This window comes from Patella vulgata, chromosome 7, assembly GCF_932274485.2.
Source record: "Patella vulgata chromosome 7, xgPatVulg1.2, whole genome shotgun sequence".
NCBI classification, from domain to species: Eukaryota; Metazoa; Mollusca; class Gastropoda; family Patellidae; genus Patella; species Patella vulgata.
Window position 1 is genome coordinate 35,555,569 of NC_065885.2, and position 17,675 is coordinate 35,573,243.

The 17,675-nt window shown below is 33.5% G+C and overlaps 2 protein-coding genes across 3 annotated transcripts in view; one reads left to right on the forward strand and one right to left on the reverse strand.

The window, feature by feature from the left end:
* Nucleotides 1-11,273, reverse strand: part of LOC126828536 (msx2-interacting protein) — a 50,536-nt gene extending 39,263 nt beyond the window's left edge. For both annotated transcript variants that reach the window (XM_050558343.2, XM_050558341.2), the window contains exons 1-2: nt 11,072-11,273; nt 6,583-6,855 (exon numbers count right to left, since the gene is read on the reverse strand). In XM_050558343.2, the coding sequence (XP_050414300.2) occupies nt 6,583-6,855; nt 11,072-11,154 (356 nt within the window). In that variant the 5' untranslated portion in view covers nt 11,155-11,273. The remainder of the gene's footprint in view (nt 1-6,582; nt 6,856-11,071) is intronic.
* Nucleotides 11,274-11,956: 683 nt separating this feature from the next.
* Nucleotides 11,957-17,675, forward strand: part of LOC126828835 (deacetylase Oant_2987) — a 33,087-nt gene continuing 27,368 nt past the window's right edge. Inside the window, exon 1 of the mRNA XM_050558832.2 lies at nt 11,957-12,339. Within this exon, the coding sequence (XP_050414789.2) occupies nt 12,039-12,339 (301 nt within the window). The 5' untranslated portion in view covers nt 11,957-12,038. The remainder of the gene's footprint in view (nt 12,340-17,675) is intronic.

Below are 17,675 nucleotides of genomic sequence, written 5' to 3' on the forward strand. Positions count from 1 at the left end.
TAGATGACAAATAATCATCTTCCTTATCGAAATATAACAAAATAACGACATGAAAGTGTTTTTTAAACAGTAATCTTCTCTTAACAATTAAAACATGTCGTCTTGACCTGGTGGGTTGAGGATAAAAATAAAATATTATTCAGGCATCAACTAAGTGAAAACAATAGATGGGCATAACTTAAGACAGTATTAATCTATTTGAACAATTTTTCATCCTATATGCATTTTGGTAAAACCACATTTTATTGTGCGTAGTCTAAAATGTCTATCAATTTAATGTTATTAACAGATCCTAATCAAATATTTCTTCTACATTTGTATATGCTTTATTTGGATCTAAACATAGTATCCCAGTGTTATTAACTGGTTTGAGAGAAATCTAGCCCTCAGTTTATTTATGGTTTGTTTCACAGATGTTAGCTTTATGAGTCAGCAATTCAACCAGAACAAAAAACATTCAGGGCAACTAGCCAAATCTATTATATTTTAACTTTTGGCCCATAGCCAAAAATTATGTGGCAATATGTCTGTGGAAAGCAGATGAAGGCAGGCAGGATTGAGATCAAATTGTGGCTTGTGTTACATAATAATAACATTTAGATGAGTCCTGTGAGAATTTATTCTTAATATCAAAGTTTAGTTAGTATTTGATACATGGCAATCAGTGATATGTGCTAATTTCCACAACTCAGATGGTTTGATATGACAGTTGTACATTTTTTATTAAAGTTTGTCTGGGAACAGGATTATATACAATGACTCAGGTTTCTTACATATCATAAATCTACCTGAATTATGAATATGTTGGTCATGTGCTTGATAAGTTGTTAAATTATCTAGGCTGTCATTTATAGATTGTGATATGTCTTCATCAAAATCTACTTGGCATAAATAGGTTTCAAATTGCTGTTGGTGTAATCAATTCACATGCAGTCAGAAAATAACAAATTGATAATCCCCTCATTTTTCATCTTAAAGACTGTTTATAAGTTTATTTTGTTTGTTTGATGCATTGAGTCCATACTGCATAGTATAACAATGCACTGAAAAAATAAATTTTCTTCTAAGATTCGGTAGTCAAGCAAAGACTAAACTCTTTCATTTAAAAAAATTATCAAAATCAGTTTTTTAAGTTTACATGTTTAAACATATGACATGTTATAGTAATGTGTGTGAATACATATTCTTCTCGGGTCTATGGGTCAATATATTTCACAGATACCGAATTTCATGTTTATGTAGATCTTATTAATGACAAACAATATATTAAAAATAACTTTAAAATCCCCTGAAAAACATGCCATATTGTTCTTGATAATTTCTTTTCAGGTCCTAATAACTTCTGATTTGTTCTTTAGAAATTTGTAACTTTCTTCAAAGTTTTAAAATAAGTAATGTAATGTAGACTGGGGGAGATTGATTACCAAAGTAAAGATACATGTAGGTGTGTTATATTCATGACCTATTATATACCAAGATCCTTTAGTCTAAGTTTGTAATATGTAATAGGATTGGCTTCGGGAAACTCAAGTTATATAAAGCATTTTCACATACAGGATTTTCAAAAATATTTAGGTCTTTTTCATACTAGATAAGAATCAATTTGATTACAAGTTTTAAAAAATAAAGATGACATGGACAAAGACACAAAATAGATCACCTCTGCAACCCACATACAAGCCGCATTTATCAATATTGAAAGTTTTACAACCATTTGTTTATATGTGATGCAAATTTTAGGAAACACTGTTGGACTATAGCTATAAGCTTATTGATAGCTTATCAGTGTTTCAGTCATTAACTTGAGAAGTTAATCTTATATTCATGATTTTACATCTAATCATAGTATCAATGTCCAAACGTAATCATGTGACAGTCTTATCCATTATATCTAATGACCATAAAATTATTCCCTTTTTTTTATACATCAAGACACCTACAGAAGTATGTTAACTTTCCAATTTCGCAAACAGTCATATATTCTGTCCAGACACTATAATTGAGCTAGTTTTAAAATGTTGTCTGAATGCTAAGGTGGGAAAAACACATGAATAATAACCCATGGCTGTCAGAAGAGTTTAGCTAATTTTGCTTGTAATGCATGTACATGTATGTGTAAACATTACACCCTCCTGGCTTAAAAACGCTGAGTTTTCAAACTAGCTAAAACAGGTTTATGTCCATCTGAACTGAAATTTAAGCACAGGCAATACTGACCAGCGACCTGGCATTTTTAAACTAGCTTATATTTGACATTCTGAAGTGAAATTTCAGTACAAGCAATAAAGACCAGCGACCTGAATATCTGCTTGTATGGTTACGAAAATAATCCTTTATGTCTGGTAGGCATGTGATGGAAAAAAATCAAATTAGAAATTTCTAATCTAATTATAATTGCTTGCCGTGCCAACACAACCATACCATTATAATGTAATCAAATTTACTTGCACCTGATCTAGGAAAGTTTTTTTCTGGTTTTCTACATCAAGTTCAAAATGCCAAAGCAAATGGTACTGATAAGCTAATTTGGGAAATGTCTGACAGTTCTCAAACAAGTTGGATGTATCTGGCATTGCTGATAAAAATGTCTGTTTTAAAGAAAGTTCTTGGAAAATTACCAGAACGAAACCAGGTAGTAAATGAGAATAACCACATGTGGTTTCTACATCAAGAATGTGCCAGTTAATGATTAACTCAACTGGTATGTAGTGTGTGCTAATTTCTGTTGGTTTCGTATAAAAAACACATATTTCCTTTATTTTATGCCTGTAGAAAACACAACATTGAATTAGTTTAAAGGAGCTAAATCGCTAATATTTGGGACCTAGAAATTGACCCAAATGGGTAGCAACGCATATAATAATGTAATCTGATTGTATATAAAATGATTTACATTTAATTGTTTCCGTTTTGACTCTAATTTCAAATCAGTTATGTCCAGCGAAATACTGCATGTGTCTCAACCCTATGGCAATTTCTAGCGTCTGGTTATTCCAGTCTATTGAGCAGGCTCTCCAGTTGAATATATCTAGATTCGTTCTTTCTGGTCACTTGTTGCAAATGACGCTAAAACACACTCTTGTACATGATTCGTGTACCAAGGGTACAATGTTTATTTTGTCTTAAATATTGGATATCAGAAGCCTGCCTTTTCCTGGTAAGATCACAACATCAATGTTGATTTGAATTGACAAATAATTCGTATTTTCAACGTGTAAGACTTTGGATGATATTGAGTTAGAGACTTAGCTACTTTAATACACGCACATGTATATGTATTGTTGAAAAGTAGGCTTTACAAAATACCTTTAACTCAATTTTGTGTACAACCTAGAATTATTTCAATGAGAATCTTTATGAAATCTGTCAGGAATTTTATCTATGGTTACAATGGCTGTACTTTAATTTGCTTAAAATAAAGTGTCGTCAAATTGGATTATTCATGTTTAAGTTACAAAATCAAACATCTAATGTCAGTACACACTTTGTTTTTGTTAATTAGTTTCATGATGTTTTGACAAAATAATAAAACTTTGTTTTAAAAGGTAAAGTCTAATGAGTTTTGGTCTTGTGTTAATTAAGCAAAGACCTGGATGAACCTCAGATATTTTTATCTATTTTAATTGGCAAGTGTTCAACTTTTCTTAAACAGCTTGTATTATATTTTTTTGCAACTAGTAATCGCCTTTTATAAGTAATAACATGTCGTCTGTTTGGGGTTTTTATTTTGTGTAAGGACCATTGTAAAAGGTTAAATTTTGAATGGGGGTGGGGGTGGAATGTAATCTATTGGTTTTAATTGAGAGACATTTGCACTTATTTAGATCTCCGTGGATCAGTAAAAAAATTATTTATTTTGATTTGGTATGAATTGGCTATACAGACTATATCAGTGTTTTCAATTTTGATTGTGTGCAAAATTTGGGAGAAATTTGTATATGCAACCAATCAGTGAGATATACATTTAACATTCATCAATCGTCTACACATTACATTGTGTAGTGTTTTTCACAGTGTTCAGCAAATGCACAAACAAAATTCTTTACTAAAGGTACAATGCTAGGCTTTTCAATAATTAGGTCAGTTTAGAGGGTTTTTTAATATTAGTGTTATGGTTACAGTACATTTATTATTTACAGTGTGCTCCTTTCACCAAGTTTATCACCAATTTGGTGTCTTTTACTCTAAAAGTTCAGATAAGTGAATAGATATTATATTATAAAAGTAATTTCTTGATCATTATTGATAGTGATAATGTCCCTTTAAAGGACTAATGAATGAGCTCTTATTATCCAATTACATGTGCATTGATGGTATATTACTGAATCAAGAAATATGAGTTATGTGTGCTTTCTATATTTAATTCATAAAAAACACAATTACTGATTGTGTTTCGAATAACATCAATTATTACCGTACAACATATATATTACATAATAGTATTAAAATAAAATTCTTGCCATTTGTGTAAATTCACAGGAGACTGCTGTACATGTATATCAACAGTGGATGCACTTTATCATAAAAGTACAATATATTTATTTAGTCTGGGGTACCAGGATTAGACAAGTCTGCTGAAGGCAATGCCTGCTGATCAGAATGATGTGTTCAACTGGAGGTGCATTACAGGATGTCAAACTATAAATGTCATCATATTCATTTTCTTCTTCAGATAAGTTCTGATGCAGACATGGAATAAGAGTTACAGTAGCTCTGGTACTGAATAACATCAGATCAGAATCAGACCAGCAATTAGAAATAGAATCTCTATATACATATAACCTGATGTTCAAATTGAGGTATGAAGGAAACATATATTTTGAAGATTTGTAATATAAATGCCTGGATTCACAATAATATAAATTAGGATTTGTGTACCCTTCTTTTCAATCTGATTTACTCCATTTAGTAAGAATACTTTCTGAATATTTGTTGGACCAGGGTATGTGATACTTTTAAGATTCAACTGTATTTTTCTTTTTATTGAAAACATAATAATCTTACATGTATTCAGTTCCTGTGATTTTGATAAGGTGGTCAGAGATTCAAAACATATTCATACATATAATTTTTTGTATTTAAAAGCAAATTTCATTTTAAATACGTGAATACTCCACCCCCAACAGTCATCAATAACGCAGGATCAAGTTCTTATAGAATGGATTACAGCTAATTAGTCCTTAATAGATAATTAGTCTTTAAAAGTAAAATATTGTGTCCTAAAACAGCTAATAAGATCCCCAATATATGTGAAATCCTCTAACGGCTACATGTAAATAGCCTCCAATAGCTAGTTAGTCTCCAACAGCTAATCTATTACTATTCCATAGTATAATAGCTAGATATTACATACATTTCGTCCTCAACAGCTAATAAGTTTTCCAGTAAGTGTAGTCCACAGTAGAGATTTAGAATTGAAGAAATACTCCATGGCATTCATGTACATATACATAAGCTCATTTTAAATTATTCCACGCTGCTAAAGTAATTCCAAAATTCTGCTATGTCCTTTGTTAATCCGGCATAATATCCAGAGCAGCTAGTCCAAGATACAGTGTATTATTATAATACTCCATTATTCTGCTAGTCCTAGGGGGATCGTTTTTATATACTGTGATGTAGTCCAACATGTATACTCCAAGGTAAAATTCTTCCACATCTGTTAAAGCTTAGCTGTGTAATCCCTGAGTTGAGGTAGACTTTTTCTTGTACAGTACTCCAATTCTGTAATACTCCATCCATTGGTGACATTGTCGCCATAAAAGATCGCGTCTTTAGTAAACCTTGTGTAGATCTTACCTTATCAATCTACTATTATAAGTTAGGCATTTGCGGCACTAAAATCAGACTGAAAGCATTTTGATACTCCATTGAACACATGGCAAGGGTAATCCAAGAGGTGGCAGTGTATATTTATATATATATATATATATAATATCCGAGTGTGTTAGGCTTATATATATAGATCAAAATATCTAAGTAAAATCCAAAAATTGGAGTTCCACAACAAAAGGGTATAATAAAATAAAAGAGTTCGGGAAAATTGAAATAGCAACTAAAACACACTGTAATTTACTGATAAACACAGCACAAACAAAGAATAAAATTAACAGGCAAAGAGTTATTTACAGAAAAGCTCCCAATTTTTTATTGTTAGTTTTTCTCGGTGATATTTTAGGTTTTTTTAGACACACATCTAATAAAGTACAAAGCCATGTCACCTCTTGGAATAAAAGTACAGAACAGAGCAAACATAAGTTGATAAATTACTAGTATAGTGTATGTTGTGACTAGTCTAATCTAGGCTGCTATAGTTATGTTTATCCAGAATGAAGGGGAAGCTAATAGTTATAGTTTAACCCTCATTCACTTTTCTAGCAGTGTATGTGTAAGTTAATGTGTTTGGTAGCAACATGAGCAGAAAAATTCACCATTCACAAAATGATAACTAATGTTTACATAAGTTTGTAAAAAAAAATTACCAACTACAAGAGTCAAATCAGCCTCCTCAACATTTTCATTGGCTTGACTCAATGTCGACCATTACGACAACATCACTACATCACCAGTCATGTGACTTACCCCTTTTGCCAGTTTGAAAATGTGGCCGTGGTGGTGCTGCTACTACTTCGTGGAGTCGTGGCATGGTAAGTTCCACGTTCTGGTTCACGGGTTCTCGTCACCACACTGCCTGTTGCTGTCCCTTCACAGTACTCGGTTTGGACCACACTGCCATCTATGTTATTCTCTGCATTATGAGCTTTGGCTGCAGATTTGATGTCCATAAATGCCACAGTGGCACCCCCCTCATTTTCTTTGCCATTATGGACTCTTACACTTTGTATTTTACCATATCTGTAATGAAAAGTAAAAAAGATTCATGATTTGGTTCTACAAAATTGACTTTAATAACATTTTGTTGATTACAGTAGAATTTCATAATGATAAATTTATATCACGTGTTCAGTGCATGAACTATGTTTTAGAGAGAGGGTTTACATGTAGGCATAGCCTGTTTCCCGATTCAAATTCTGATATTTACTGAATAAAAATATTGTTTATAAAAAAAACCTGTGTTTTAGGTCTTCTATTCCATTTTTTATACTGGTAAATATGGGAATTAGCAATTATTCTTGAAAATACTGTAGGTGGAAATTACATCGGTATGTTTGGAAACCCAGTGTAACAATGTAATAAGTTTCATTTTTATCAGAAATAAAAGATATACTTTTCCAAAAAATACATGTCTTTTATTTGTTTCTGCTACGTTCTTTAGTGAATAGGGGTCTTGGTTCATTTTCTTCAAGCTCTTTAATCTAGTCAAGAACATTAGGCTTTCAAGTACAGTATTAAATTTAATAACTGGTTATAAATTATAATACATGTCACAAGTTCATATATGGGGATTATCAATTTGACCTAGGTTATGGTTGCACTTATGAAGTATGACCTAATAAAACTAAGTAATATTAAGTCAAAGTCACGATTTCCTTAAATTAAGATAGTCTTACAATAATACTTGTATGGATTTAATTCAAGGTCTTAAAAAAAAAAGGTGGAATGTTTTAGTAGTTCAAAACCAAACCAGGCACTACTAGTAAAAATTTCTATATTGCTAACTTCATAAGAAAGCTTTAATGTATGAAAAGACAAATAAAGACATTAATGTTGATGGAGGGCAGTGATGTAGATGTTATGGCTTGTTTTCTATGCAAGTATGATACAATGTGTGTATGTACATGACGGAGCAGAATCTGCTATCAAGTCAATTACTGAAATGATATAACATTTGGCTCTAAAATGAGTAAGTTAGTGTTGTAAAGATGTTAAACCCCTTTTCCCTCCTTATTGATTGCCTATTCTTTATAGTGGGCAAGAAGTCTTAGATATTAATGCAATAAGAAAGCTCTATTTTCAGCATATTTATCACCTTACCATGGGCGTTTACCGATAACATATGTTACTCAATATAATTCTCAAGCCAAAGCTTGTTTTTTTGTGTAGCTAAAATGGATTCTCTTGTGCTTTCATGAAAATCAATAATCAATACTTCTTATTGTGAGATTTCACAAGCAGTCCAGGTCACAATAAAAAGAAACCTTCTTAAAGCAAGAAACGTCAATTAAAACAGCTGAATATAAGGATAGAGAATAAAGCCGAACTGGGAATTGTAGCTGTACATAATATATAACCAGTCCAGCAAAGCTTTATAATTTCAAGAGGTGATTACTTGGCAGGCAGCCAAAACCTTTCATTGGCTAGAGGCTGTAATACAAATACCATTAATCCATGTTTCTATGGCAACGGTCATTATCAACCAGTTTACAATAGCAGGCTGAAGAAAGGATCTATTTTAAGATGGTTTTGCTCTGTGGAGTTTCAACACCAACTTGAATAACAAAACAACTTTTGTAGCCTACAGGCAGAGCTAAACTACATTTTATATAGTAATTTACTGTTTCAGCCATATCCCAAAACACACCATGATAGAAGTCATTCATTATTTAAAACAACTCTTTTAATTCTCATTTTAAACCTATATAATTGCCATTAATGCAAAATAAATCAACATTTAAGAGATGTTAATTGAAGTGATTGATGGATGAACAATATATTTAGAAGTCTTTTTATTTGAAGGTAGAAAAGAATACCCTACCAAACCAGTACATAGTTTAAAGAGGAATAAGAACATTTCATATTTTGATAGCTTATACAGCGACATAGGCCTACATTGTATGCAAATTTGAGCCACCTCTGCTAGGGCTGTCAAAAAATATTGCTATATCGATATATTGCAATACACTGTATTGATGCATTTTTATCGTATCGATATTTTTCTACTTTTATTTTATATTCAAATGTAAGCTAGATAAAGACTTCATAATAAGTCATATTATTTAGGCTTTACAATAAGTCTGCAAAGACAAGACCAAAGTTGTAAAATCCTATAAAAAGAAATATGTATTCACATAATTCAGTCATATTATAGGCTTTGCATTAAAAAAATAAGTATCCAATACCAAAGTTGTAAAAACAATAAAACTATTCAAAATAAAACTGTGCTTTCTGATAAAACCCGACTTTATCGAAGTATTGCAATAATGAAATATATTGCAATACTTTTTGTCAAGTATCACAATATATTGCAATATGATTTTTGGCTGGCCGCAATACACAGTCCTAACCTCTGCTCATCCATTACTGATTCGGTAGTTTTAAGATTTATTACACATGATAGCGGTTGGATTTCCAAGACGTAGTTCAGTCTAGGTAGGGTGTCTTTAAACAAGATATGATACAAAATTGATTACATTTCATTTTTTGCTTGAAGTTATAATTCCTCTTTAAACTTAAATAAACATCCTACTCCACTCAAAATTCACATTTGAATCAACTTGAACAACTTTGTATTACATGTACAATGACATAAAAACGTGATTCTTATTCATTTGCTTCAACGTCTCTCTATAATACTGTAGTGTAGGCCAACGTTCACAAAAAATATTCAGGGTACACCCTTATACATGCAGATCAATAGAATATGCCTGCCTTACTATCAAATACATATAACATCCTAAAATTTATTCAAAATTTTCATTTTCAAGCTTGGGTGTTCCTATTTATAGGTATATCTAATTTAAAAGGGGATCGGGAAAGTTATAGCGTTAAAATAAAAATTGGTTGACAGATTCTGAAATCACTCCTACAGTGGTTATAGATATGCAGAAATTATTCAAAATAACGCCCTTGATAAAGAACTGAGTTCACGACAATTTGGACTATTGAAGCCATTTTGCTATATACATATAACTTTCTATGTCATAATACTACAAAGATTCTCTGCTACACATGTAGTAAAAACATCATACTTAAACATGGACATGGGAATATGATCAAAATAGATGACTTAGATATAAAGTCTAAAAAAAAAAAAAAATCATTGATTTTTCGAGTGCAAGTAAGTCCTTTTTTCAGACACTGCTTATTGACAATTTTGCCCTTGCAATATACAGGTAAAAAGTTACTACACTTCTTATTATTTGCTCGCCATATCTTATTTTGATGATTTTATTATTTAAATGGTTAATCATATAATTTAAGTGTGTATCCACTGCGTTAAAACACAAGGTTTACTGTAAATAACTCAAATCATATATTATTCAGTATTTCAATTTCATTCTCAATTTTAGAAACATGTAATTTATGGCCATATTTCCACCAAGATTCTTTTGACTAATATTTTTATGACATTGGTTAGAAATAATAAAATATAATATACAGTATCACAAATTATTATACTGTACATTATATTTCTTGTGATATTTTGATTATTTCCTCGCAATGAATATGAATACACTGTCAATAAACATTGTATTGTATTGTGGTGTAGTGTATACCATACATGTACCTAGTAGCATACAAGAATATATTAAGGGGTATATATTGAATATTGCACTCTACAATTCAAGATACATTGTTGCAACTCAGTTTGGTTATATTATTTACAACCTAAATACCGTTATTTGACCTAAATAATTTATTCATTTTCGTCGAATTACTGTTTTTGATAAATGTGTGGATAGATTGTGTGAAATCAAAATAACAAACTTGCTGTATTTTTGATAATAGTAACACGTTTAGTTTATAATATGAATATCGTTTGACACACATTGTACAATTTCGATATTGTAATGTGGCAACGCCTATTTCTAACCATATAGTTTGCTACATGTACCATGCGAAAATAAATATCACCAATCTACTGACTCGATACCCCGATATAACTAGAACGATGTTTCCAAGCGTGTAGACCCGATAGAGTACAATGTTTTGATACGACTGCAGATAATTATGAACGCAGTTCGTCATTCTTTTCGTCTGTAACAGTAATCATAAATTTGCACAAATGTACATTCTTTTATCATAAACGTTACCATTTTTTGTTGACAAGAAAGGACAAGCTTTTACCGTATGGATGATTATTGTCAGTAAAGCCAGCACACACGAGGCGTTTCAAATATGGCTCCTATCAGTTATACACTCGCCTTGCGCCAATATAAAATGCACTTACCGTTGAAAATGGTTGATAATACTTTCCTCGGTTGACTTTTCTGGTAAATTACGTACCAAAAGATACCTTGTGCCACGTACCATTATTTCAAAACTACATCATCAAATGCAAAATTTTGCTAGCGATATAAACGCTATTATCTTGTACATTCATTACTGCTATACTGCTATTCAAAGCGGAATGCCGAGCGTGACGTCATCGTCGCTTTGGTTTGTATTCCAGCACTGACCTTTGCACCTATAGCCCGTTTCATTTTGTTGGAGTGAAAAACCCCAGCAAGCGCTATGAATATATAGCAATTTATCACACTTTAACTATTTCTATTAAATTTTTGTTTAAGAAAGAACAAATTATAGTTCTACTGTATTGATACAAGAAAAGGCATAATTAAACATAATGAGTTTTCTGGCTTAATTTAACGTATTTTGACACAAAACATGTATAAATTTCATTGACCACAGGATACTTTTTTTCTGCGAAAGGATAATTTCTGCTAGTGCTAATTGTTCGTACCACATACAGCTGTTAGCCTACAAAAAATATGCCAATAAATCCTAGATGTTTCGTATAAAAATGTGAGATTTAAAATTTGGCCTAAAATATTACATTTGATATACCAAAAAAGTAATAAAAGGTAAGAAACAAGCCTGCATGGCTGTTCATGGTCAGTCTTTAATCTCAATGTTCCAACTGCAAATGTCTTTTATTGGATCAGATATGTATAGGATGTGATATAGTTGAATTGGGCGGATATAAAACAATGTCCATATTATATCGTGTATATAAAACAAACAGTGTTCAGATTCCTGCAACATTTTCATTTTTACATGCATAAACAATGAAAAAGACTATACAGTCTCGTGACTTTGATGTGGCCTACTTAGAATAGTAATGTATGGCTGAGCGTGCACACGGCAAGTAGTCGTCCCCGGATAAAAATCAATTCTTTCAAAATAGCTTAGTGAAAATGGCCACGGATAGCTTTATAATTAAAAACGGACGGATAATAAATAACAATAGTGTTGTAGATATGATTGGGGATGTATATGTGAGAAAAAATGAGATAATTTCCGTCGGTGTACCTATAAACACTGACTGCCATGATAATGGAAATGTAGCAGTCTTCGATGCTTCACAGTGTCTAATATTATCAGGATTAATTGATTTACACGTACATGCTTATGAATATGCAACTCCCCTGGGTATCAACATTGATAAATATTGCCTTGCTCGGGGAGTAACTACTGTGGTAGACGCAGGCAGTTCAGGTGAGAGGCAATCCAAAAACTTTCATCCCAAAACGACAACCCGCCGCCATTTTGTTCTTTGTTTCGCTACGAATCCAGCACATTCCTGCCGTCATCGAATAGAAATTCAACCTTTCTGTGTAAATGACACTTTAATATCCCAACAAACCCTTTTATGAGACGATTAATAAATTTGCGATATCTTCCGATGCGAAGAAAGCCTTTGAAAGTAAGAGAATTTCAAACAAAGAAAAATATAGGTCAAATTACGTCATCGATAGAATATGTAGTTGGCGTTTTAGTTGTTGGACCAATTTAACGTGTTTATTGTAATGGAAATTGTTGTAAGCTTCATCAACAAGCATCCGCATTTACCTTTGGTTTGATGTACAATTATGAAATGGGAAGCCTACATGTTTTTTTTATGAATGATACTGCTGCTACAGGATTTGTTTCCATTGCTTTGAATCGACTCCGTCGACAAGAAGTTCAGATCCTGAAACTTTATTAGGCTACTGTTCATGTTCTTCTAAGGGAATCGGAATTAAGTTTTCTTTTTCGAATTTTGTTCAAGTTTTTAGAGTCTTGTTTGGATTGTAAATGGGTTGATTTAATGTCTGTGTCAGATGTTGTTACAGTTGTATTGGGTTGTTGGTCTCGAATACCTCAGGCAATGTTTCAGGACATAATTGACCAAACCTCTATCTCCAGAAGCATAGGGGGTAAACGTGGGATTGGTTGACCCAGACACACCTGTTTAATTATCATATTTTGTTTTGTTCTATTCAGAGATTTTACATTGGTGTCAGAAAGGGGATTATTGGCTTATAGCCTACTGTAGTGTACCCGGAGGTGACATACTATTTTTGTATCTGCAAACACATTTCAATCCTATTTTCTATGATCCACAAATGATATAATAATATTAATAGGCCAGTATTGATTATTTTATAGTTAATCTGATGTTGACAATGTTGGTTTGCCAAGTATGTGTCCTGGGTTTAAGTTGGATTAAGATGGGTTATCAATGTTGTGTAATTGGGGTTAAGCTAGTATAAATTTCTTCATTAATAGCATAATCCTTCACGTATCATGGATTGTCTTTGTACGTCTATATTTGCTGTTCTATATCATCCACTAACGAAATTAAATGAAATGAAATAAAATGGGGGTTAACGTCCTACTGTTCTGCTCCGAACTGCATCCACTAACATACTTTTAGTTCTATAATACTAAGTAGTATCTACAGTTGTAAATAACTGACCATATAGATGACCTTCCTAAGTAAATAAGTGTTATAAAAATAATATCATATATGCACTGCCTCGTGTATGACTCTTTCAATAGGGTACACCTTGGACTGGATTTCAGAAGTGGAATCGGGTTGAATTGTTATATAGTGTGTTGTATATCTAGTCTAAGGAATCAGTGGGTGGTCCCTAATGAGGCACAATATTTCACACCTTATCCACAACAAACAAGTACTATGATTTCCGTGACCATTTGATCAGACCCCGCTCTTCTGACCCTGTGTATATTCTCCCAAACCCAAAACATTAAACAGATACAATAAGATGGTTTTGGGGAATTGCTTAATGGCGAATGATATAAAAATAAACCATATCAATTTTAGTATTGTAAAGTCAGTCTTTGTTTTTGTCTATGTGTAATTTCCTTTATTTAGAAAGTCGACGTGATCTGACACGTCTAATACAGATAATAGCTGAAATTACACGTTTCCTGCAGTTTTTGTAAACAGCAGCTTAACCCCGAGTAACCTTTTTCAATCTGTCTAAAATAACCCAAATCAAACAATAAAAGCACATCACTTCCGCTTTCCCAATATGATTTTTCCTTTCTGTGACCTTTAATCTTCTTGTGTGTCTACAATTCTTCCAGTTCTGACCATTTTATAATTGTTTTAATTCATTTTATGTATGTCAACTAACCTATAATTTGACGTTCGTTTCGCAATGTTTTTCGACTGGATAAGTCTAATAAATATCTTACGTCCTCGCGCGGGAGTCACGTGGCTCGTGGAGTAAGATCGAGTAAAACGTTTGGGGTTTTACGCAGGGCCGTAACTAGCTCAGAGCGACGAGCGGGCGGCAAATGTTCTCAGGTGTGTCGTAAAATTGACCGACAATGTATATCTATTGTTTTTTAGGTCGACAATTTTTTCACAGGTGGTGGGGTCCCTTCGACACAAACTATAGGTCATTTCGGGACTGACACAGGTTCAATTTTATTTCAATAATTCGCTTGCTCGTATGGGTTGGACAGGTGACCCTACTGTTTTACATGTAGATCCCAGAAATATAACACGAAAGAGAAACTTGTGTTACTGAGATTAGGGAAACATAAGGCTAATAGTATTACACCCAAGTAGTTCAATTGAGGGTTAATTATTTATTGATAAAGTGAACACGCCTTCAATTGACTTCCAATTTTTCAAGTTCAATTGAAAATTCAGTATTTATTGATAATGTGCACGTTGATAGCCTTTCTCTTGACTTCTAATTAAGATATTCTGACTGAATAAGCTTTTGTCAACGAATCTGATCCCCAGTTAATTTAGTTCAACAGACGGATCTGACGAGATTACCCGTAGATTGCTCATTATAATAATAGACGAGATTTCTGTGACGACCCTCCATGACATGACACTGTCATGATTACACCACAGCTTTCAGAAACGTGACATGTTGGCTTGTCGCCAGGGAATTTGTTACGCTCATCTTTTCGAGTTTTGATTGGAGCTCCACTTTCAAGATTAGTTTACAAAGCAACCAGAACACGTCGGTGAATACCATTTTCTTTAGGACTCACTATTTATTTGTTCAAATTTTGTAGCGATGTTACCCCGTGAAGGAAGCGGACGTTAATGTCTATTATTTATTCAATATATATAGCGTGTTTGTCCGTGTCTATTTATTACCACGCCGGACGTTAAGCGTCATTTTGTTCGTAATTACATTTGTTCGTTTCTGTGAATGTTTTTATTGTCCCCCGCCTTTCGAAGAAAGCAGGGGACTATTAAAATGGGTTCGTCCGCCTGTCTGTCACACTTTTTGGGACACAATTACACTCCTCCTAATTGAGCTAGAATGTTCAAACTTGGTGTAGGTGTTTATTAGGTCAGTGCCTTGATGGAGTGTCTGGATGAGTATTTTCTGTTTAGGGTAATTAGAAATAACAAATTTGATTGGTTGATGCTTTGGGACATGCTAACTTTGGTTCTAATTAAGTGAGAGTGATGAAGCTTGATGTATAGTTTTATTACATCAATACCTTGACTAAGATCGATTATGAGCATTTTCTGCTCAGGGTAAGCAGTTTGATTGGTCGAGACTTATGAATACAATAACTCTCATTCTAATTGAGCTAGGATGTTCACACTTGGCGTAGGTGTTTATTAAGGTCAATGCCTTGATGGAGTTCGAAGATGAGAATTTTCTGCTTAGTGTACAGTTGATAAACAGTCTGATTGCTGGATACGTTTGAAAAAAAATAATAAATGTGCGATTAATTAATGTGTCATCTATTTATTTTGGGAATTTGGCGGGGGACATCAGCCTCACTGTTGGCTTGTGATTGGGTTTTTTTTTGCGGGGGGGGGGGGGGGGTAGTCAGTTTGAGCAGCCAAAACTGTACATGGCGGAAACATTCTGCCAACGTAGATGTGGTTGGCCTCCGTGGATCTATTTATTAAATATAAATTGGGTCATTTTTGACGAACAGAAAGTATTTTACAGATGGGACAAAAAAATCATCTCAGATTGCCCATATCTCGATCTTCTTCGGGTTTTCATTTTTCGATTCTTTGGACGAATCCCATATGGACTCTGACTGACGGTTTTTCGAAATTCGGAAGTTCGCTCGATTAATATTAGCATGAAAGATTTGCGAAAGTTTTCTTCATCATTTTTTTTCAACATTCAAGATAGCATATCTCCGTCAGTATTTGAGGTATCAAGTTGAAACTTGGTAGGAATAAGAAACACATCGATGCCTCCAATATGTCATATTAAAAAAAAATGTGACAGCTTCAGGAAATTACCACGGCCTTCCAGTTTTCCCGAATATGAATAGTTCTCTCCATTTTAAAAACAGACAAAAAATGACGCATGGTGGTGTTGGCCCCAGATATTATCTTTCATTTTCAAACACCTTGTTTGATAACATTTTCAACCGCTTGGCAGCCATATTGGACTTTACAAAAAACATTCAAATCGATATTCAGCCGCCATTTTAGTTCCGAATTTCGAAAACTTTTTTTTGTATTGAACCTACTCCAAATGGCAACAATCCTTAGAGAGCCAATGTTTCAATTTCGATTTTGTTTACTTCCGGTTTCACTTTGTTTACTTCGACCTAAGTTTGGTTACCTAATCTTTCCATGACCTTTGACCTAATCTTTCCATGACCCTTGACCTTTGTATGATGACCCTGATGTCTACTAACAATATAAAAAAGTTCGGTCATGAAGTATAGCTCCCGGTTTTATTAAGAGTTCAAAATGACAGGTTTTTCCACGTTATTAGGTATTGGATGTTATTATACTCAATAATTTATGGTGTAACTTGAATGTTGATGTGACAAGGCGTGACGTGACGTGACATACCAAAACACGTCAGTACTCCCCAGGAGTTCTAGTTTGTTTTTGTATGCGATATCACCCTCTAAGGAACCGCAACAAAGATCAACGCACAAGTTTGGTCATTTTGAAATTAATATGTACACTTCATCTCTGTGGTTACGCACGCATGCAGTTCGGCGGGAGAATTGTGTCTGGGCATCGACCTTTCTGGATTCTAGACAGGGCCGTATGTAGGATTTTAAAAGTGGGGGTGCAGCAGAGTGATGGGGCGCCATAGCCTCACGTATGTGATATAAGAAAGTTTCGATCAGGGCAAACGAACCCATTGGCGTATGGGCGCCCTTAAAACCGATCGACTGATCATAATCAAGTGTATTATTTTATAATTGAAAGATTGTCAAATAATTTGGTTTTTTTGGATGGGGTGGAGGGCGCAATTTCTCGGGGCGCCTTATTTTTCTGGGGGTGCAATTTACTCCCTGCACCCTCGCTAAATACGGTCCCGATTCTAGAGTGCCTTTTCATGTACAAACTGTGATTTGATGATCTATTTTGATTAAAAACATATTCAAACTAATTTTACTTAACCCAGGAGGGATCAGTATAGCATAGCAGGGTTTTTTCTTTTGAAAGCCCCACTTTATGTTTAAGTCATGCAGGCCTGGTCCAGTTAGTCACTGTATTTAACTGAATAGTTACTTGCGTGCATTAACCTGGATAAAAGAGTACTTGCGGCCAAATTATTTTGGGAAGGGGG